The sequence below is a fragment of the Oncorhynchus tshawytscha genome, linkage group LG19 (genome assembly GCF_018296145.1).
Source record: "Oncorhynchus tshawytscha isolate Ot180627B linkage group LG19, Otsh_v2.0, whole genome shotgun sequence".
Taxonomy (NCBI): Eukaryota; Metazoa; Chordata; class Actinopteri; order Salmoniformes; family Salmonidae; genus Oncorhynchus; species Oncorhynchus tshawytscha.
In genome coordinates, this window is record NC_056447.1 from 13,351,849 (window position 1) to 13,373,017 (window position 21,169).

The 21,169-nt window shown below is 41.9% G+C and overlaps 1 protein-coding gene across 3 annotated transcripts in view; it reads right to left on the reverse strand.

Annotated features, from left to right (window-relative positions):
* osbpl5 (oxysterol binding protein-like 5) overlaps positions 1 to 21,169 on the reverse strand; it is a 103,309-nt gene that overhangs the window by 28,557 nt on the left and 53,583 nt on the right. For all 3 annotated transcript variants that reach the window (XM_024379145.2, XM_024379142.2, XM_024379144.2), the window contains 7 exons: positions 17,502 to 17,666; positions 16,895 to 16,968; positions 5,731 to 5,811; positions 5,018 to 5,119; positions 4,676 to 4,879; positions 3,569 to 3,653; positions 3,221 to 3,383 (listed from right to left, as the gene is read on the reverse strand). In XM_024379145.2, the coding sequence (XP_024234913.1) occupies positions 3,221 to 3,383; positions 3,569 to 3,653; positions 4,676 to 4,879; positions 5,018 to 5,119; positions 5,731 to 5,811; positions 16,895 to 16,968; positions 17,502 to 17,643 (851 nt within the window). In that variant the 5' untranslated portion in view covers positions 17,644 to 17,666. The remainder of the gene's footprint in view (positions 1 to 3,220; positions 3,384 to 3,568; positions 3,654 to 4,675; positions 4,880 to 5,017; positions 5,120 to 5,730; positions 5,812 to 16,894; positions 16,969 to 17,501; positions 17,667 to 21,169) is intronic.

A 21,169-nucleotide genomic window follows, 5' to 3' on the forward strand; every position in this document is an offset into this window, starting at 1 on the left:
TGTAAATCAAGATGTAGCCTAAGTCTATTCACAATACAGGTGAGTGCATGCATTAAGTTATTGAGTTTGTTTTAGCTGATTTCATGGGGATACAGATGAGAAACAATCTCTTCCAATTTAGGACTTATTTTAATGACAACTGCTCAGAGAACATATTACACTGAACAAAAAATATCAACGCAACATGCAAAGTGTTGGTCCCATGTTTCATGAGCTGAAATAAAAGACCCCAGAAAAGTTTCATACACACAAAAAGCTTCTCTCTCAAATGCTGTGCATCAATTTGTTTACATCCCTGTTAGTGAGCATTTCTCCTTTGCCAAGATATCAAGAAGTTAATCAAACAGCAGGATCATTACACAGGTGCACCTTGTGCTGGGGAAAATAAAAGGCCACTTGTGAAGTGTAGTCACAGAACACAATGCCAGAGATGTCTCAAGTTGAGGGAGCGTGCAAATGGCATTCTGACTGCAGGAATGTCCACCAGAGCTGTTGCCAGTGGATTGAACGTTAATTTCTCTACCATAAGCTGCTTCAAACATCATTTTAGAGAATTTGGCAGTACGTCCAACCAGCCTCACAAGTCCAGGAACTCCACACTTCACCTACGGGATCTCCTGAGACCAGCCACCCAGACAACTGATCAAACTGTGGGTTTGCACAACTGAAGAATTTCTGCACAAACGGTCAGAAATTGTCTCAGGGAAGCTCATCTGCATGCTTGTCCTCCTCACCAGGGTCTGATTGCAATTGTAGTTGAAACCAACTTCGATGGTGACTGGCACGCTGGAGAAATATGCTTATCACAGATGAATCCCGGTTTCAACTGTACCAGGCAGGTGGCAGGCAGCGTGTATGGCTTTCTGTGGGTGAGCTGTTTGCTTATGTCAACATTGTAAACAAAGTCCCCCATGGCAGTGGAGTTATGGTATGGGCAGGCATAAGCTACGGACAATGATTGCATTTTACCAATGGCGATTTGAATGCACCGTAATGAGATCCTGAGACCGATTGTCGTCCCAATCATCTGTCACAACATTCCACAGGCCACAATCAACAGCTTAATCAACTCTATGCGAAGGAGATGTGTCGTGCTGCATGAGGCAAAATGGTGGTCACACCAGATACTGACTGGTTTTCTGATCCTCACCCCTACCTTTTGTTTAAGGTATCTGTGACCAACAGATGCATATCTGTTTACGCGGTCATGTGAACTCCATAGATTAGGGTCTGATGAAATTATTTACATTGACTGATTTCTTTACATGAACTGTAACTCAGTAAAATCTTCAACATTGTAGAATGTTGAGTTTGTTGTTTATTGTACTGATCAACAACATTTGCATTGAAGAAGCCATCTCTTATCTTATAAAAGAGTGTGCCGTCTCTTTAAGAAAGTAATACTGCCATTAGCGAGGAAGAATATGGCTGTGGAATCTAGTGGAAACCAGACGGGAGGAACGGGAGGAGTTTTTGATGGTGAGCGAGAATAAGTGAATTAACGTTTTTGGTGACAATCAGCATATTTTGCGTCATGCTTTGCATATTATGACAAACAAAGTACTACGGTAGTGAACTCAGCTGTAAGCCAGCAAAGAACGTTAGCCTACAATTAAAGCTGGAAGCTACCGGTATTGTCTTGCATTGTAAGTGTTCTAGACATTGTTTTGCGAACAGTAATGAAAAGTTTTGACATTTCTACATGCTGTGTTGCTTTATTCAAGTGTGTTAACTCTTCTGTGCAGCATGACTAGGGAGCTAACAATGCAGACCAGACAGCACTAGCAACGAATGAGTAAGTGGAGCAGGCACTGCTCTTCGTGCTATAAAGGGGCTGTGCTGGTAGACTTGATCGTCTCAATCACGTGAAACACATCTGACAGAAGAACCGGAACATAACAAAACGTTTAGTACCAAACCATTTGTTTTTAAGTATCGAAAAAAGTACAGAAGTGTCGGTATAACTTGCAACACTAGCCACCAGTGCCTACGTCTGTGCATGCGTGTGTGCTACTCATTGTAGTAGCTCAATGTCACTATGCAGGTTTTCATTGACAGATATAGGATACATTTTCTCAAGATCAACAACATTGTTATCCATTCGACAGGGGTAGATTTTTCTTTTGGTGAACTTTCTTTAGTGCGACAAATGATGATGTAAACTGTGTTCTTCAAATAAATGATGCTCGCCGAATACTTTTGAAGGTACGCGGGGCGGGGCATGATATTATGTAATTATGTAATTATAAGCTCCACTCCGCATTTAATTCCAAGTGCCTACTGCTTGCATAATACTTTTCAACTAGAATTTGTTTTGTTTCTTTGCAGGAGAAGAATTGTCCTGACTTTCAAGAATGCCTGTATTGTGTCCCCTTGCTATTCTGGTTGGCTGGCAAGTTTCTCAATCCAATTATTACAGATCTACAGGAGTGTAAGTTTCATTCACCATGTGACAGTTAAGGCTGCTTCGCATGATGTAATGTTGTCTCTACCTTCTTGCCTTATGTGCTGTTGTCTGTGCCCAATAATGCTTGTACCATGTTTTGTTCTGCTACCATGTTGTTGTCATGTTGTATTGCTAACATGCTGTGTTGTCATGTGTTGCTGCCATGCTGTCATCTTGGGTCTCTCTTTATGTAGTGTTGTGGGGTCTCTTGTGGGGTCTCTCTCTTCTCTCTCCTATATTTTTATTTTATTTTTAATCCTCGTCACCGCAGGAGGCCTTTTGCCTTCCGGTAGGCCGTCATTGTAAATAAGAATTTGTTCTTAACTGACTTGCCTAGTTAAATAAAATGTTAAAACAAATGTAGAAACATGGCACGGACCTTGGCGATACGTTGGCACACGAGAACTATTCGAATATGGGAAATATTAGTTAATTATTGCATTCTGTCCATTCTGGCTTTCACGGGCTACCTGACACATGAAACAGATAGGTGGGAGGGAATACAGGCTGCCAATGTGTTCATGTGCAATTGGCCTAAATGGGTAATAGAAACATTACATTCTTATTCCACACTAGGTTTTTTGTTTATGTGACGTCATTACGTCCAGCTATTTTCATAGACACAAGATAGATAAATGGATACGCACCCTAGCAGGCAAATGTCGCATCTATTTTCTATGCAAACATAAAATGTCAACAACAACAAAGAATCACTGGAAAGTAAATGGAAACATAGCTACTGAGAGCAGTTGACTTATAGTATGTGCTACTTACTGTAGTAGCTCAGCATCAGTGAGGGCAGTAGACTGCAGTAGCTGTAGTATATGGGAGGACTCCGAGGAGGTGCTGAGGTCTCCATCTCTCCCTGCTTTAGCTGTCAGCTTGTAGAGGCTGGAGCAGCTCAGAGCCAGCTCCAGAGCATCCATCCAACACCGACCTGGGGTGGAGAGAGGGGGTCAGGGGTCAAAGGTTGTCAGACACCAAGAAGTGCTTGCACGTATACACCGATTGTACATCCACTTAGACAGACACACAGCTCTAATACCACTAGGGTCGTTGTGTCTCATTATAGCGTGAAGGCGAGCACGCACACACACGCAAGCAAGCAAAAAAACTTCTCACCGTCAGACTCTGACGCAGCTCTGAAGATCAGGTAGTTGCTGGGTAGAGGCTGAGTGATGGAGCCAACATTTTCCCCTTTAGGACCCTTAGGACAGCAAAGACAGAGGGGTTAACATTACCCTTCCTCATGCTTAATAGTATCACTACATTGACAATCTTTATACTGCTGTGAATAACGTGCAGTGAACAAAAATATGAACGCAATATGTAAAGTGCTGGTACCATGTTTCATAAGCTGAAATAAAACATCCCAGAAATGTTCCATATGCACAAAAAGATTAGTAAAATGATGTGCCCAAATGTGTTAACATCCCTGAGCATTTCTCCTTTGCCAAGATCATCCATCCAGGTGTGGCATATCAAGAAGCTAATTAAACAGCATGGTCATTACATATGTGCACCTTGTGCTGGGGACAATAAAAGGCCACTCTAAACAGTGCAGTTTTGTCACACAACACAATGCCATAGATGTCTCAAGTTTTGAGGGAGTGTGCAATTGGCCTGCTGACTGCAGGAATGTCCACCAGAGCTGTTGCCAGAGTATTTTATGTACATTTCTCTACCATAAGTTGCATCCAACGCCATTTTTAGAGAATTGGCAGTACGTCCAAACGGCCTCACAACCGCAGGCCAGGTGTAACCATGCCAGCCCAGGGTGTATTTCTGTCTGCAATAAATCCCTTCTGTAGGGAAAAACTCATTCTGACTGGCTTGGCCCAGGCCCACCCATGGCTGCAACCCTGCCAAGTCATGTGAAATCATGTGAAATCCATAGAGGGCCTAATTCATTAATTTATTTAAATGTCCTTATACGAACTGTACCTTTTAAATTGTTGCATGCTCCTTTCATATTTTTGTTCAGTATAATTATTCAAAAATTGTAACAAGATGAGACAACACAACCCAAGAGTTCTGAAGCCAGCATTACAAATGCTACATAAGCCATCTGTAAAGTACAGCAGAGCACACAAAACACAAAAGCAGAAATCATGTACATCCAACCAGGCCCTCTCCATGTACTCATGTCATGAGACAGAAACTAACAGACAAAAGAACATGTGGAATATTATGAAGCTGACAATAATAACAAAGTAATCCAGATCTGACCTTAACAGCCCAGATGGACTTGTCCAGCGGGTGGTAGAGCTTGAAGCAGAAGCCGTCCTTCTTGGAGGGCCTCTCAATCAGCTTGCACGCGTTGAGCAGGAGGGTGCCCACCCAGTGGTCCGATTTAGGGGTCTTATAGATCAGCAGGACCCCCGGCTTCAGGGCACACCACAGCTTGGTCCAGCTCTTTAGCGAACCACGGATCTACCAGGAGTGAGAGTGGAGGAGGCCTCAATACTATTACATTAAGAGTGTGTATGACACGTTTTAATGTGTCATGGTAATATAGGAAAAAAACATCCCTGGAAAGCAACAGTGGGTGAGTAGATATTCCCAAATTACCTTTAGCCAGTTAGCCGTGATGACAACACTGGGGTCCTTCAGAGCGCTTGACAGTTCTTTGGCTGCCCGCTTCTTCTCCTGTCTGTAATTCTTCTTCTGGACCTGCAGCGCACACAGACGGAGTCTTTTAGGATGAGTCATTGTTTTGTGACTTGCAAATGAACAAGACAAAATAAGTAGTCAGATACGCACTAGGGGGAGGTACAGTCAAACACAAGTCATACATACACACAGGCAGGTATTTATTATGTGCCTCTAGTTAGGGCAGCAGTGTACGTTAACTAATGATAATAGCAAAAGGGGACGAAATCCCATTCTGTGAATTACACAAAGGACCAGAGCTCGTGCTTCTAAACCTTTTCTCGACGCAACCTCGATTCCTTTTCATTAGTAGTTGTATGTTAGGCAGATACATGTCTCCCAATCCATTCCTTGTGGACACTTAGGACAGCACATTCACATTCCAGCCCTGTACAAACTAGGCTTATTCAACTATTCACACCGATCTCCTTTGTTGAATCAGGTGCGCTAATGCATGGCTGAAACCAAAATGTGCTGACCCAGGGGTCCCAGAGGAACCAATTGGGAGACGCTGATCTAAATATATGCAAATCTAAATACTTTCCCCCAACCATGTCAAATGCCCATCAATATTTTTCCTGCAAGACATCCCCTCTCTGCGACCCCTTCCTGGCCAGGGAGTGATGAGTTACCTTGAGAGACTCCTTCCGGGCCAGCTTCTCTGTGGGGGAGGAGCAGTCCTCCAGACCGTTATTGAACATCCTGGACTCAGACTGAAGGAGGGAGAGATGGACAGATGAGAGAGTCAATGAGACACACTCCTCTTCTTGTGAGCTCACCTATAAACAGACTCATATCACTCTGGTCTATCCCATTCATAGATAACATTTAAATAACACACACATTTCTTCAGTGTCTGACCTGAACAGAGTACAGCCATGATACAGTGCCCACTAATATTGGCACCCTTGGTGAAAATGAGCAAAACAAGCTGTAAAAAAAAAAAGTATAAATATTCACAAAAATCTAACTTTCAATTCAAGTAAAATAATTGAAAGAAAAAAATACATTAAACATAAAACAAATATTTCTCAAATATGCGTGTGCACCAATCATTAGCACCCCTCTCATTCAACACTTGTGCAACCTCCCTTTGCCGAGATAACAGCTCTTGAGTCTTCTCCTAAAATGCATAATGAGGTTGGAGAACACACGGCAAGGTATCGGAGACCACTCCTCCATACAGAATCTCTCCAGATTCCAAGGTCTATGCTTGTGGACTCTCCTCTTCAGCTCATGCCACAGGTTTTCTATGGGGTTTATGCCATGGGACGTCAATGGCAAAACCTTGATTCTGTGGTCAGTGAATCATTTTTGTGTTGATTTTGAGGTGTGCTTTGGATCATTGTCCTGCTGGAAGATCCAACCATGGCTCAGTTTAAGCTTCCTAGCAGAGGCAGTCAGGTTTTGATTTAATATCTGCTGGTACTTGGAGTCCATGATACTATATACAGTTGAAGTTGGAAGTTTACATACACCTTAGTCAAATACATTTAAACTCAGTTTTCAACAATTCCTGCCATTTAATCCTAGTAACAATTCCCTGTTTTAGGTCAGTTAGGATCACCACTTTATTTTAAGAATGTGAAATGTCAGAATAATAGTAGAGAGAATGATTTATTTAAGCTTTGATTTCTTTCCATCACATTTCCAGTGGGTCAGAAGATTACATACACTCAATTAGTATTTGGTAGCATTGCCTTTAAATTGTTTAACTTGGGTCAAAAGTTTCAGGTAGCCTTCCACAAGCTTCCCACAATAAGTTGCGTGAATTTTGGCCCATTCCTCCTGACAGAGCTGGTGTAACAGTCAGGTTTGTAGGCCTCCTTGCTCGCAGACGCTTTTTCAGTTCTGCCCACAAATCTTCTATAGGATTGAGATCAGGGCTTTGTGATGGCCACTCCAATACCTTGATTTTGTTGTCCTTAGGCCATTTTGCCAAAACGTTGGAAATATGCTTGGGGTCACTGTCCATTTGGAAGACCCATTTGCGACCTAAGCTTTAACTCACTGACGTCTTGAGATGTTGCTTCAATATATCCACATAATGATCTTTCCTGATGATGCCATCAATTTTGTGAAGTGTACCAGTCCCTCCTGCAGCAAAGCACCCCCACAACATGATGCTGCCACCCCTGTGCTTCACGTTTGGGATGGTGATCTTCAGCTTGCAAGCCTCCCCCTTTTTACGCCAAAAATAACAATGGGCATTATGGCCAACCAGTTCTATTTTGTTTCATCAGACCAGAGGACATTTTACCAAAAAGTTAGTTCTTTGTCCCCAGTTGCAAACCGTAGTCTGGCTTTTTTATGGCGTTTTTGGGGCATTGGCTTCTTCCTGGCTGAGCGGCCTTTCAGGTTATGTCGATATAGGACTCATTTTACTGTGGATACAGATACTTTTGTACCTGTTTCTTCCAGCATCTTCACAAGGTCCTTTGCTGTTGTTCTGGGAATGATTTTCACTTTTCTCACCAAAGTACGTTCATCTCTAGGAGACAGAACACATCTCCTTCCTGAGCGATATGACGGCTGCATGGTCCCATGGTGTTTATACTTGCGTACTATTGTTTGTACAGATGACCTTGGTACCTTCAGGCGTTTGGAAATTGCTCCCAATAATGAACCAGACTTGTGGAGGTCTACATTACTTTTTCTGAGGTCTTGGCTGATTTCTTTTGATTTTCCCATGATCTCAAGCAAAGAAGCACTGAGTTTGAAGGTAGGCCTTGAAATACATCCACAGGTACACCTCCAATTGACTCAAATTATGTCAATTAACCCATCAGAAGCTTCTAAAGCCATGACATAATTTTCTGGAATTTTCCAAGCTGTTTAAAGGCACAGTCAACTTAGTGTATGTAAACTTCTGACCCACTGGAATTGTGATACAGTGAATTATAAATGAAATAATCTGTAAACAATTGTTGGAAAAATTACTTGTGTCATGCACAAAGTAGCCGACTTGCCAAAACTATAGTTTGTTAACAAGAAATTTGTGGAGTGGTTGAAAAACAAGTTTCAATGACTCCAACCTAAGTGTATGTAAACTTCTGAGTTCAACTGTATCCCAACAAGTTGTCCAGTGCCTTTGGAAGAAAAACAGGCCAACATCAAAAATCCACCACCATACTTCACAGTGGGGATGAGGTACCTTTCTGCATGGATATCAGTCTGTCTACGCCAAACCCACCTCTGGTGTTTGTTTCCAAAAAGCTTAATTTTGGTCTCATCTGATCATAGAACCCGGTCCTATTGAAAGTTCCAGTAACGTTTGTTGTTTGATGACAGCAAAGGCTTTTTTATGGCAACCCTCCCAAACAACTTGTGGTTACGTAGGTGGCATCTGATCATAGTTTGAGACTTTCTGACCCCAAGACCCAACTAAATGTCTGCAATTCTCCAGCTGTGATCCGTGGCGATGTTTTGACCACTCGAACCATCCTCCTCACTGTGCGTGGGGTCAATATAGACACACGTCCTCTTCCAGGCCAGTTGTTAACATCTCCAGTTGCTTTAAACTTCTTAATTATTGTCCTGATAGTGAAAATAGGCATTTTCAACCGTTGAGCTATTTTCTCAAAGCCATTTCCTGATTTGCGCAGCTCAACAACCTTTTGTCGCACATCATTACTGTATTCTCAGGTCTTTCCCATAGTGATGGTTGACCAACTTGGCCTGTATGTCATCTCTTATTTATAACACAGTGAAACAGGAAGTCATGGCTTACCACTTAAGTATTCCTAAACACTCAGGTGAACTTAAAAAATGTAAGATATGAATGGGAATATACTGCAGTTAGATTCTTCTCATAAGAATTTCTAGGGGTGCCAATAATTGTGGCACACATGTTTTGGAGAAAAATATGTATTGAATTTATTTCACATACATTTTTTTCAATCATATTTACTTAAATTAAAGATGAGATTTTTTGAATGAAAGACCAAGAGGATAAACAGCAAATACATGTATTTTATAGCCCGTTTTGCTCATATTTACCAAGGGTTAAAGGCACTGGATCTTTGGTTCTGTCTGAAACAGGAGTACAGTGAAGTCGCGTAGCGTGAGTACACAGACCCATCCACTCCTGACACTGATCAATAGGAAAATGCTCTACTGTACTGGCCTGCACGTTGAGTTATACCACACAGCAATATAACCATAGGGCTCTGGTCAAAAGCAGGGCACCATGTTGGTAATAGGGTGCCATTTGGGATGTCATACAGTGCCTTTACAAAGTATTAACGCCCCTTGACGTTTTTCAACATTACGTTGTGTTACAACGTGGGATGAAAATGTATTTAAATTGTCATTACAGCTGTGAGTCTTTCTGGGTCTAAAAGCTTTACACACCTGGATTGAGCAACATTTTCCCATTATTCTTTTAAAATTCTTCAAGCTCTGTCAAATTTGTTGGTGATCATTGCTAAAACAACCATTTTCATTTTTTAAGTCAAAACTTTCACTTGGCCATTCAGGAACATTCACGGTAAGCAACTCGACAGATTTGGCCTTGCATTTTTGTTTATTGTCCTGCTGAAAGGTGAATTCGTATCGCAGTGTCTGATGGAAAGCCGACAACCAAGTTTTCTTCTAGGATTTTGCCTGTGATTAGCTCCATTCCCAGTCCTTCATAATTACAAGCATACCCATAACATGATGCAGCCACCACCATGCTTGAAAATATGGAGAGTGGTACTCAGTAATGTTGTATTGGATTTGCCCCAAACTTAACACTTTGTATTTAGGACATAAAGTGAATTGCTTTGCCACATTTTTTGCAGTATTACTTTAGTAAGTTGTTGCAAACAGGGGGCATGTTTTGGAATATTTTTTATTCTGTACAGGCCTTCTTTTAACTCTATCAATTTGATTAGTATTGTGGAGTAACTACAATGTTGTCGATCCATCCTCAGTTTATCCTATCACAGTCATTAACTCTACCTGTTTTAAAGTCACCATTGGCCTTATGGTGAAATCCCTGAGTGGCTTCCTACCTCTCTGGCAACCGAGTTTGTAGTGACTGGGTGTACTGATACACCATCAATGTGTAATAAATAACTTCACCATGCCCAAAAGGGATATTCAAGTTTTTTTTAAACCCATCTACCAATAGGTGCTCTTATTTGTGAGGCATTGGAAAACCTCCCTGGTCTTTGTGGTTGAATGGGTGTTTGAAATTTACTGCTCAACTGAGGGACCTTACAGATAATTAAATGTGTGAGGTACAGTGATGAGGTATTAATTCAAAAACGTTAAACACTATTATTGCACACAGTGATTCCATGCAACTTATTATGTGAATTGTTAAGCAAATGTTTGCTCCTGAACTTATTTAGGCTTGCCACAACAAAGGTGTTGAATACTTATTGACTCATGACATTTCAACTTTTCATTTTTTATTAATTTGTAAATATTTCAAAAAACATAACCCCACTTGACAGTATGGGGTAGTGTGAAGGCCAGTGACAAAAAAAATCTTAATTTAATTAATTTAAAAGGCTGTAACAAAAAATGTGGGAAAAGTCAAGCTGGTGTGAATACTTTCTGAATGCACTGTATATGCCAGCTACTTTTGGAATAAGTTCAGCAGAAATTCAGTGCACAGGTTTCCGTTCCCCTAAGCAGGGTTTCACACATATAGAGTGAGGTCAAAAATGATTAGCACCCTTGAAAAAGATGAGCAAAAAAAATACTTTAAAACAAATACTGAGCTACATTGTACGCGCCAAAAAATGTGGAAATGATATTTTATATACTAATACAATTCCTCAAATAAAGAGATTTTCAAATAATTATTGGCACCCCTGTTTTAATACATAAGAATAACGGCATTGAGCCTTTTTCAATAATGTTTTATGAGATTGGAAAACACATGATCTTAGACCATTCCGCCATACATTTCCCAGATCCTTGATATCCTTTGTCTGTGCTTATGGACTGGGATTCAAGTCTGGAGAATGAGATGACCATTGCAAAATGTTGATTTTGTGATCAATTAACCATTTCTTTGTGGATTTTGATGTGTTCGTGGAGTTATTGTCTTGCTGGAAGATCCAGGGTTTTTGGCTTGAAGTAACTGTCCTGTGTTGAAATACAGTGCATTCAAAAGTCTTTAGACCCCTTGACTTTTTCCACATTTTGTTACGTTACAGACTTACTCAAAAATGTATATTATTAGAAATTATTAGAATTATTATTAGAATTATTGGAAATGTTTGCAATTTATTAAAATTAAGAACAGAAATACCTGATTTACATAAGTATTCAGACCCTTTCCTATGAGACTCGAAATTGAGCTCAGGTTCATCCTGTTTCCATTGATCAACCATGAGATGTTTCTACAACTTGATTGGAGTTCACCTGTGGTAAATTACATTGATTGGATATGATTTGCAAAGGCACACACACCTGTTTATACAAGGTCCCTCAGTTGAGTGTAAATGTCAGAGCAAAAACCAAGCCATGAGGTAGAAGGAATTGTTCACAGAGCTCAAAGACAGGATTGTGTCCATACAGTTCTGGGGGATGGGTACCAAAAACATGTCTGCAGCATTGAAGGTCCACTAGAACACAGTGGCCTCCATCATTCTAAAATTGAAGATTGGAACCACCAAGATTTTTTCTAGAAATGGCTGCCTGGCCAAACTGAGCAAATCGGTGGAGAAACGCCTTGGTCAGGGAGGTGATGGTCACTCTTACAGAGCGATCATTATGGTAGAGTGGCCAGACAGAAGCTACTCCTTAGTAAAAGGCACATGGCAGCCCGCTCGGAGTTTTCCAAAAGGCACCGAAAGGACTCTCAGAGCATGATAAACAAGATTCTCTGGTCTGTTGAAACCAAGATTGAACTGTATGGCCTGAATGCCAAGAGTCAAGTCTGGAGGAAACATGGCATTGTTGAATTGTAGAAGGCTAGTGAAGACCTCAAAACTATGAAATATCACATATGGGATCATGTAGTAACCAAAAAAGTGTTCGACAAATCAAAATATATTGTATTTTTGAGATTCTTCAAAGTAGCTACCCTTTGCCTTGACAGCTTCGCACACTCTTGGCATTCTCTCAACCAGCTTCACATGGAATGCTTTTCTAACAGTCTTGAAGAAGTTCCCACATATGCTGAGTACTTGTTAACTGCTTTTCCTTCACTATGCGGTCCAACTCACTACCGCTCAAAAGTTTAGGGTCACTTAAAAATGTCCTTGCTTTTTGCTGAAGTTCTTGCAAATGTATATACAGTACCAGTCAAACTGGTTTAGGGTCACTTAGAAATGTCCTTGCTTTTTGCTCAGTTGTGTACCAGGGCCTCCCACTCCTCTTTCTATTCTGGTTAGTGCCAGTTTGCGCTGTTCTGTGAAGGGAGTAGTACACAGCGTTGTATGAGATCTTCAGTTTCTTGAACATTTCTCACATGGAACAGCCTTCATTTCACAGAACAAGAATAGACTGACGAGTTTCAGAAGAAAGTTCTTTGTTTCTGACCATTTTGAGCCTATAATCGAACCCACAAATGCTGATGTTCCAGATACTCAACTAGTCTAAAGAAAGCCAGTTTTATTGCTTCTTGAATCAGGACAACAGTTTTCAGCTGTGCTAACATAATTGCAAAAGGGTTTTCTAATGATCATTTAGCCTTTTAAAATGCTAAACTTGGATTAGCTAACACAACGTACCATTGGAACACAGGAGTGATGGTTGCTGATAATGTACGCCTATGTAGATATTCCATTAAAAATCAGCTGTTTCCAGCTACAATAGTCATTTATAACATTAACAATGTCTACACTGTATTTCTGATCAATTTGATGTTATTTTAATGGATGAAAAAATGTGAATTTCTTTCAAAAACAAGGACATTTCTATGTGACCCCAAACTTTTGCACGTTAGTGTATGAGGGAACTCATTTAAGACTGTTGGAAAAGCATTCCTCATGAAGCTGGTTGAGAGAATGCCAAGGCTGTGTAAAGCTGTCGTCAAGGAAAAGGGTGGCTACTTCTAAGAATCTCACTTTTTTGGTTGCTACATGATTCCATATGTGTTATTTCATAGTTTAGATGTCTTCACTATTATTCTACAAATGTAGAAAATAGTCAAACAAAGAAAAACCCTTGAATGAGTAGGTGTGTCCAAACGTTTGACTGGTACTGTATATATATTTGCAAGAACTTCTGAAAAACAGTTTATTCATCATTATGGGATATTGTGTGTAGATTGAGGGGGGAAAAGAATGTAAGGCTGTGACGTAACAAAATGTGGAAAAAGTAAAGGGGTCTGAATAGTTTAATGCACTGTATACCGGTCATTAAAACAAGAGTAGACCGCTGATTGGCCAGCTCGCCAGTGAGCCAACATGAGGTCCTGTTCTATGAGGAAATGGTAAAGCTCCATAAAACATACTTAATTACCGTTAACATTTTTTGGAAGTGAAACTATTTCACTCATTTTAATTCATCATAGGTCATATTTCATCAAATCTAGAAACACTGGACAGTTACCTCAAGACAAAAACCTGGTTGCCTCTGCCACGCAAGTGCATCTTCCAGCACCACAATAACCCCAAGCACACATCAAAATCCACAAAGAAATGGTTAATTGACCACAAAATCAACATTTTGCAATGCCTATATCAATCTCCGGACTTGAACCCCATTGAAAACCTGTGGTTTGAATGGAAGAGGGCAGTCCATATGACCAGATGATGGATATCAAGGATCTGGAAAGATTCTGTATGGAAAAACAGCCTAAGATCCCACCCAATGTGTTCTCCAATCTCATGAAACATTCTAGAAAAAGGATCAGTGTTATCGCAAGGTTTTGAAAAAAGTAGCGGCAATCATTTTAACCCCTACTGGACCTGACTATGCCTGGTGTTTATGCATGAATCACATCCATGCTGCATTTCTGAAGTGAGCCTTCACACACTGGCACTCAGGAGTGTTTTAGAGCTGTGTGTGACTGTGTTGTTTTGAGTCCGCTATTGTCTCTGGAGTTACGAGGGGTGTTGGGTGGGAGATCGGTCAAAGCCGCATAGATATTCAATGTAGTTCAGAATCGCTCCATACACACATCTGTGTGTGTATGTATGTGTGTCGGGGGCAATGGTGGAGGACATGACCTTGCCACCATGCTGCTGGAAACGCTTAATGATCGACGGGAACTGCTATCATTGATGAGTCATGACAAAAAATAAATGCTTGGAATAAGTGCTGTGTTTTGCGCTGATGCAATGTATGACGGATATAGCCTAGAATCAGCGAATGCCACCTACATTAGTTAGAATAAACAATGAATAGCCCTTGATAAAATGAGTCACTTTCTGAAACAAGCATGGCGTGTGAATTATAAAAATCGGGAATTCTAATAACATAATATTTATTTTAAAACATTGTATGTAGGCCTATTTCTAAATTGTCTAAACAAACTTGTGTGTTGAGGTTCATGAAAAGCTTTGCACCTACTGTACACTGAACAAAAATGTAAACGCAACATGTAAAGTGTTGGTCCCATGTTTGAAAAGCTGAAATAAAAGATCCCAGAAATGTTCCATAAGCACAAACAGCTTGATTCTCTAAAATGTTGCGCACAAATTTGTTTACATCCCTGTAAATGAGCATTTCTCCTTTGCCAAGATAATCCATTCACCTGACAGTTGTGGCATAACAAGAAGTTGATTAAACAGAATGATCATTACACAGGTACACCTTGTGCTGGGGGACAATAGAATACTGCTCTAAAATGTGCAGTTTTGTGACAACACAAAACCACAGAGGGAGAATGAAATTAGCATGCTGACTGCAGGAATGTCCACCAGAGCTTTTGCCAAATAATTTAATGTTAATTTCTCCAACGTCATTTTACAGAATTTGGCAGTACCACATGTATGGCGTTGTGTGGGCGAGGGATTTGTTGATGTCAATGTTGTGAGCTGAGTGCCCATGGTGGCAGTGGGGTTATGGTATGAGCAGGCATAAGCTACGGACAACAAACAATTGCATTTTATTGATGGCAATCTGAATCCACAGAGATACCGTGCAGTTCCATTCATCTGGCGCCATCACCTCATGTTTTAGCATGATAATGCACGGTCCCATGTCGCAAGGATCTGTCCTCAGAAATGTCACCCATTGCACTAATTTTGGATGCTCTGGATCAATGTGTACGACCCCGCCAATATCCAGCAACTTCAAACAGCCATTGAAGAGCAGTTGGACAACATTCCACAGGTCACAATAAACAGCCTGATCAACTCTATACAAAAGGAGTTGTGTCGCCCTGCATGAGGTGAATGGTCACACGAGATACTGACCAGTTTTCCGATAAACAACCCTACCTTTTTCTAAGGCATCTGTGAACAACAAATGCATATTTGTATTCCCAGAGAAATGAGAAAGTTAAGAGGTGATATCAATAATACTCTGAGTAAAAGAAAATGTGTTTGGACTTTCACCCTCCAGACATTATTTCCTAAAGGACTTAATGATGAAATGCCTATGTATGTTATGTTGTGAATTTGAACATGAATTATGTCCCTATTTAAGATGACTGTTTTTCATACGATGTACCCAATGATTAATGAAAACTTGCTATGTCCTCATTGTGATTTTACAGACGTGTTTAATAAGTCTTATTTATACACTTTTGTAATATTTATAAAATGCATATTGATATATTTGGTAGCACTTATTTGTTTTTCCTTTGCCTTCAACCCCATTCGATGTGTGGAACGGATGTGGGTGGGGCTAGGTCTACATAAGGGTGCGCACTTAAAAAAATTCACAAAAGCTCTGACGAAGGACGTGAGGCCGATACGTAAGCTTATTAAATATCAGTGATACTATCAAGAGCAGTGTGCGGTTTCCTTTTTCCATCATCTTGTTCAATTGTTGCCATGCACCTGCAAATTAGATTGCTCAGATGTGCGAGTGACTTTTGAATTTTGTTTTACCAGTCATGTGAGACCCATAGATTAGGGCTTAATGAATTCATATAAATTGACTGGTTTCCTTATATGAACTGTAACTTAGTAAAATCTTGGAAATTGTTGCATGTTGCGTTTATATTTTTGTTCAGTACACATTAAAAAGCGAGCGCCTCAATATTGGCATATGACAAAGCAGTTTTTCCAGAACTGCTCCAGTGTCTCCATTGTATAGTCATATTAAGATTGGAATTTGGAGGCCTCCTGAGTGGCGCAGCGATCTAAGGCACTACATCGCTGTGCTTGAGGCGTCACCACAGACCCGAGTTTGATCCCAGGCTGTATCACAGCCGGCCGTGACCGGGAGACCCATTAGGCGGTGCACAATTGGCCGAGCGTCGTCCGTGTTAGGGGAGGATTTGGTCGGGGGGGCTTTACTTGTCCCATCGCGCTCTATCGACTCCTTGTGGTGGGCCCGGGCGCCTGCAAGCTGAGTCTGTCGACAGCTGGACGGTGTTTCCTCCGTCACATTGTTGCGGCTGGCTTCCGGGTTAAACGAGCAGTGTGTCAAGAAGCTTGGACGCATGGCTCTCGACCTTCGCCTCTCCCGAGTCCGTAGGGGAGTTGCAGCAATGGGACAAGACTGCAACTACCAATATCACGAAGCAGGGGAGAAAAAATGAATTTAAAATAAATTTAAAAAGATTGACATTTGGGTAGAGGAGGCTGATCCCAGAACAGCAAGCATGTGATGTGATTAACAAGGTGGTTTGGGAAACTGGCAAAACTGATCACTCATCCTAAAGATCCATCAATATCGGGAAACCCACCTGATATTGTTACACAGAGGTCCAATCAGAAGCGGTCTTCTTACCTTGCTGCTAGGCGACTGGGCGGGGCTGAGCTCGTCACTCATCATGGACAGACCATTCCCTTCTGCCTCCATACCTGCAAACAGGACACATACACAAATCAGACAGAGCAGATTAGAGAGAGCAGACAGACAGATCATGTGTGGTAAACAGGCAGGCATTCGGACAAACAGACAACTGCAATTTGTGCATGCTCTGAATGTCATTCCCCTAAAAACTGGGCACGTAACTAAAATGTTTCTGAAAGGAAAAAATGCTCTCGACTTGCCAGACAGGCAAAAGCCTGGAAGAGCTTAATGTCAATCCCTGGATAGACTGGTTTACAGTCATTTCTAGTGGTAATCTGCTGGGACTGAAAGGTGACCCTTAGGGTTTATACTTCAAACATTCTTAACAATACGTCCCTGGCGCTAGTGTAAAGGTATAACCTAGTGCATGCATTAAAATCTCTGTGCGGTGCGTGGTGAAGTCACAAGGTGGTTACGGAAATGTCTGGTGGAGTATATATCAAGGGGTGTATTCATTAGTGTACAAACGTAGCGAACAAGGTTAGGTAGTTCCTCCCCGTTTTAGTGAGTTTGATTACTAGTGAAAATACACCAGCCTTACCTGGGCTGAGCGGGAAGAGCTCGCTTTCGCCTCCATAAGACATGTTGCGGGTCAGAGAATGGTGGTCGATCTTAGGAGGGGAGGGAGATGTGGCATTGGGAGACAGAGACATCCTCCGATGAAACAAGTTCTCCTCCTTCATCCTGTCTGCTGCCTACTCTTCCTCTGGGGGGAGTGGAGAGAGGAGAGAGACTTGGTACTCACTCTGCCCAATCCAGATTACAACAACAGCCTAGTATGTTGTAAATACTAAAATGGTGAAAAATAGTAAAGCACCGCATGAAGAGTAATCCAGACCATTAGATTTCGATCAAATACTTGACTAAAGGTTTGTCATTTTCTAAACCACTACACGAGTACAACAAACAAACTGATACCCAAAACATCACCTTCAGCCCTGTTTCATATTTAAAAAGTCAGCTTTTACGTGTAGTGCCCTTCCCGTCTTTTAGTCTCTTTTATATCTATTTCTACAGTTTCTCTCTCTCCCTCATGATGCTTCCTCCCACCTCACTGTTCTGGACTTTCAGAGAACCGTGCTCGACTCAGCTATGCTACATCAGCCTGTCCACACAATGTGGCCGTGTCACAATGCCAGTCTATGCGAACGACCATCTATACAATTGCCAGTCTGTGACAGACAGGCTCTCCGTCACCAATTTGCTGACATCATCGCCACTCCACACAGAGTATGACAGTCACCAGGCTCACTATGTTTAGAGAGGAAAGGCAGACCTCAGCCTGCACAAGACACAGAGTTAACTGGGCCAGGGTCTGACCCTTAACGCCCAAATAGGGTTGGTCCATAAATATGACCCACTCCTTTGTTTGGCTTTAACTGTGACGTAGGGGCGGCAGGTAGTCTAGCGGTTAAAAGCAAAAGGTCGCTGGTTCGAATCACCGAGCCAACTAGGTGAGAAAAAAAATCTGGTCGATGGCACTTAACCCTAATTGCTTCTGAAATTCGCTCTGGATAAGAGCGCCTGCTAAATGACTCAAATGTAAAAATGTGATGTTATGTAGGAGCAGCAGTTGCATCCCTAGGGATAGCGAGGTCTGCACGTGTATCGATAATGAATGAAACAACGTACTACTCCCTCTATCACTCCACTCCCTACCGCTTCCTCTTGGCCCTAAACATTCAATGTTTTCAGATCTGAAAGGTTCGGATCGACCGGCTAGGCTTGGGCAGTGTGGTGGTATTGCTTCCACCTTAGCCTAGATTTGCTGTGAACATAGAAAGGGAAGTATAGAGAGCACAATGGGACAGACACGAGCTCACTCTCTCCAGCCCCTCCCTGCTGCTCTTCTTTCTTCCTTCATGTGGCGTTCCACGACGGGTCGAAGAGCACTGATCTATGGGGATTCAGTGAGATCATTATATATATATATATATATATAGGCCGAGGCTCGCTGGAGACGTACAACTCAAGCCGGTCATGGCTCCCTCTTTCTCCTCTTCCTCAAAGAAAAGGTGCCCTCTACTCCCACTTAATCTCTCAATCCACTCACACGCCCATCCCCTATCTGCACTTCCTCTCTGCCCCGTCACATCCCGCTCTTTCTCGGTCTCTCTCGCTCCTGTCGCTCTCTGAATGAGGGCACAGTTGTTGAGAAAAGACGCCTCGAAAGGCCACAGCTACAACACATTCAGAGTAGAAATGTGATCTATAATGTAGATATATATGGCGCAACTGCCTGACGACACAGCTTTTGATCTAGACCATCACACAACTGCTTTTTTTTGCTGTTCAAACCTTAGCATATAAATGAATGCGTTTTAGTGTGTGTGAGGCAGAGGGGAGAGAGAGAAAGACGTGAGGAAGAGGGACATCGAGAGAGGGAGAGCAAATGAAAGGGTGGGAGAATTTAGCCTTCCCCCAAATTTCCCCTAGCTGGGTTGGTCTATAAATAGTCTCCCGCTGCTGCTGCAGTGTGTGTATGTGACAGAGGAGAGAGCGAGAGAGAGAGTGTGTAGGGTGGGTTGCAGAGCAGAAGCAGAGCGCCTGTTATTTCCATTGTTACACAACAGCCCACAGACACGGCGGCAGGCCAGCGTCAGACAGAGAGGACAGACCACTTCCCATACCAGCCCAGACGCCGAGACCTTTTGGCAGACCCAATCTCGACAGGCAAAAACAGTTGGAGGGCAGGAGTATTATTGTTTGTGTGTGTTTCGTGGCTGTGTCCATCTGCTTTTCCTTGCTAAAGGGGATTATACAAGCTCATGGTACAGTGGGGGGGGGAATGCTATACCGACCAATCCCAGCTCTCTCGAACACATACACACACACCCCTCCGGGGGCAGAAAACACTAAATGAGCACATCTCCCAATCCCAGACACACAATTACAGTGAATCAATGGTTCAGTTAAGGCCTGGGTCCTGCAAAACCTTTTACACACACACACACGACTGGAGATATTTGAATAACATCACAGGAGTTTCTTCACCACAGTAAGACGACCCTCTACCCTCAAGAGTAGCGTTAGATGAACAGGAAAGAGAGGAGGCAGTGAGTACTGACGATGACATGCACTCTTACACACTTGCATAGTCACGTAGCCTATGATGCGTTATACGTGCGCTGAGTTATAGGTTCTGTATTAGCTTCTATATATGTATTGAGTGTGAGGGGACAGCGTCTGGCATTTTGCTGCAGTAACTCTAGTCTGCCTGGGTGTGTAAGGGAGACGACTGCGACTGCAGCGAAGGAAAGACACAGCTGGACCTCCGCCACAGGAAGGAACAGACAATTAAACGTCCAAGTACTTTGGGACAGGCACAGTTAGGCACCGTGTTCCAACCGTACCATTAATACTCGCACTGCTCACAATCGGAGGGACAGAGAAAGGAGGACACGTGGGAGACGGGATCGTCAACTATCAATAGTGCCAAAGAGACTTCCTATCAATAGTGTCAAATAGGAGGGGAGAGACTGAACTATTTTTAGAATGCATAGCTACAGTTTGACGTTTCGAGTCATATGATCCATTGTTTCTACACGGTAACAATCAGCCAATCACATCAAATCAAAGTTTACTGGTCACGTACACAGTTTAGCAGGTGTTATAGTGGACACAGCGAAATGCTTATGTTACTTGCTCCAAACAACGCAGTAAAATGTCAAACACGTACATTAATAATAAAAATACAAAATAAATGGAATAACGAATCCAATCATAACAACCCAAATGTCATTGTAACAGTAGTCCAAATGCAGTCTATACATACAGAGCCTTCAGAAAGTATTCACACCTTTGGACTTTTCTCACATGTTGTTGTGTTACAGCCTGACTTAAAGTCATACCCCATAATGTCAAAGCGGAATTGTTTTGAGACATTTTTCAAAATGAATTAGAAATGAAAAGCTAAAATGTCTTGAGCCAATAAGTGTTCAACCCCTTTGTTGTGGCAAGCCTAAATCAGTTCAGGAGTACAATTTTGCTAAACAAGTCACATAATAAGTTGCATGGACTCACTCTGTGTGCAATAACAGTGTTTAACATGATTTTATGAAATGGCAAAATCATCTCTGGACCACACAGAAACAATTATCTTAAAGATCCCGCAGTCAAGCAGTGAATTTCAGAAACAGCTTCACCCACAAAGACCAGGGAGGTTTTCCAATCCCTTAAAGAAGGTTACCTATTGGTAGATGGGGGGGT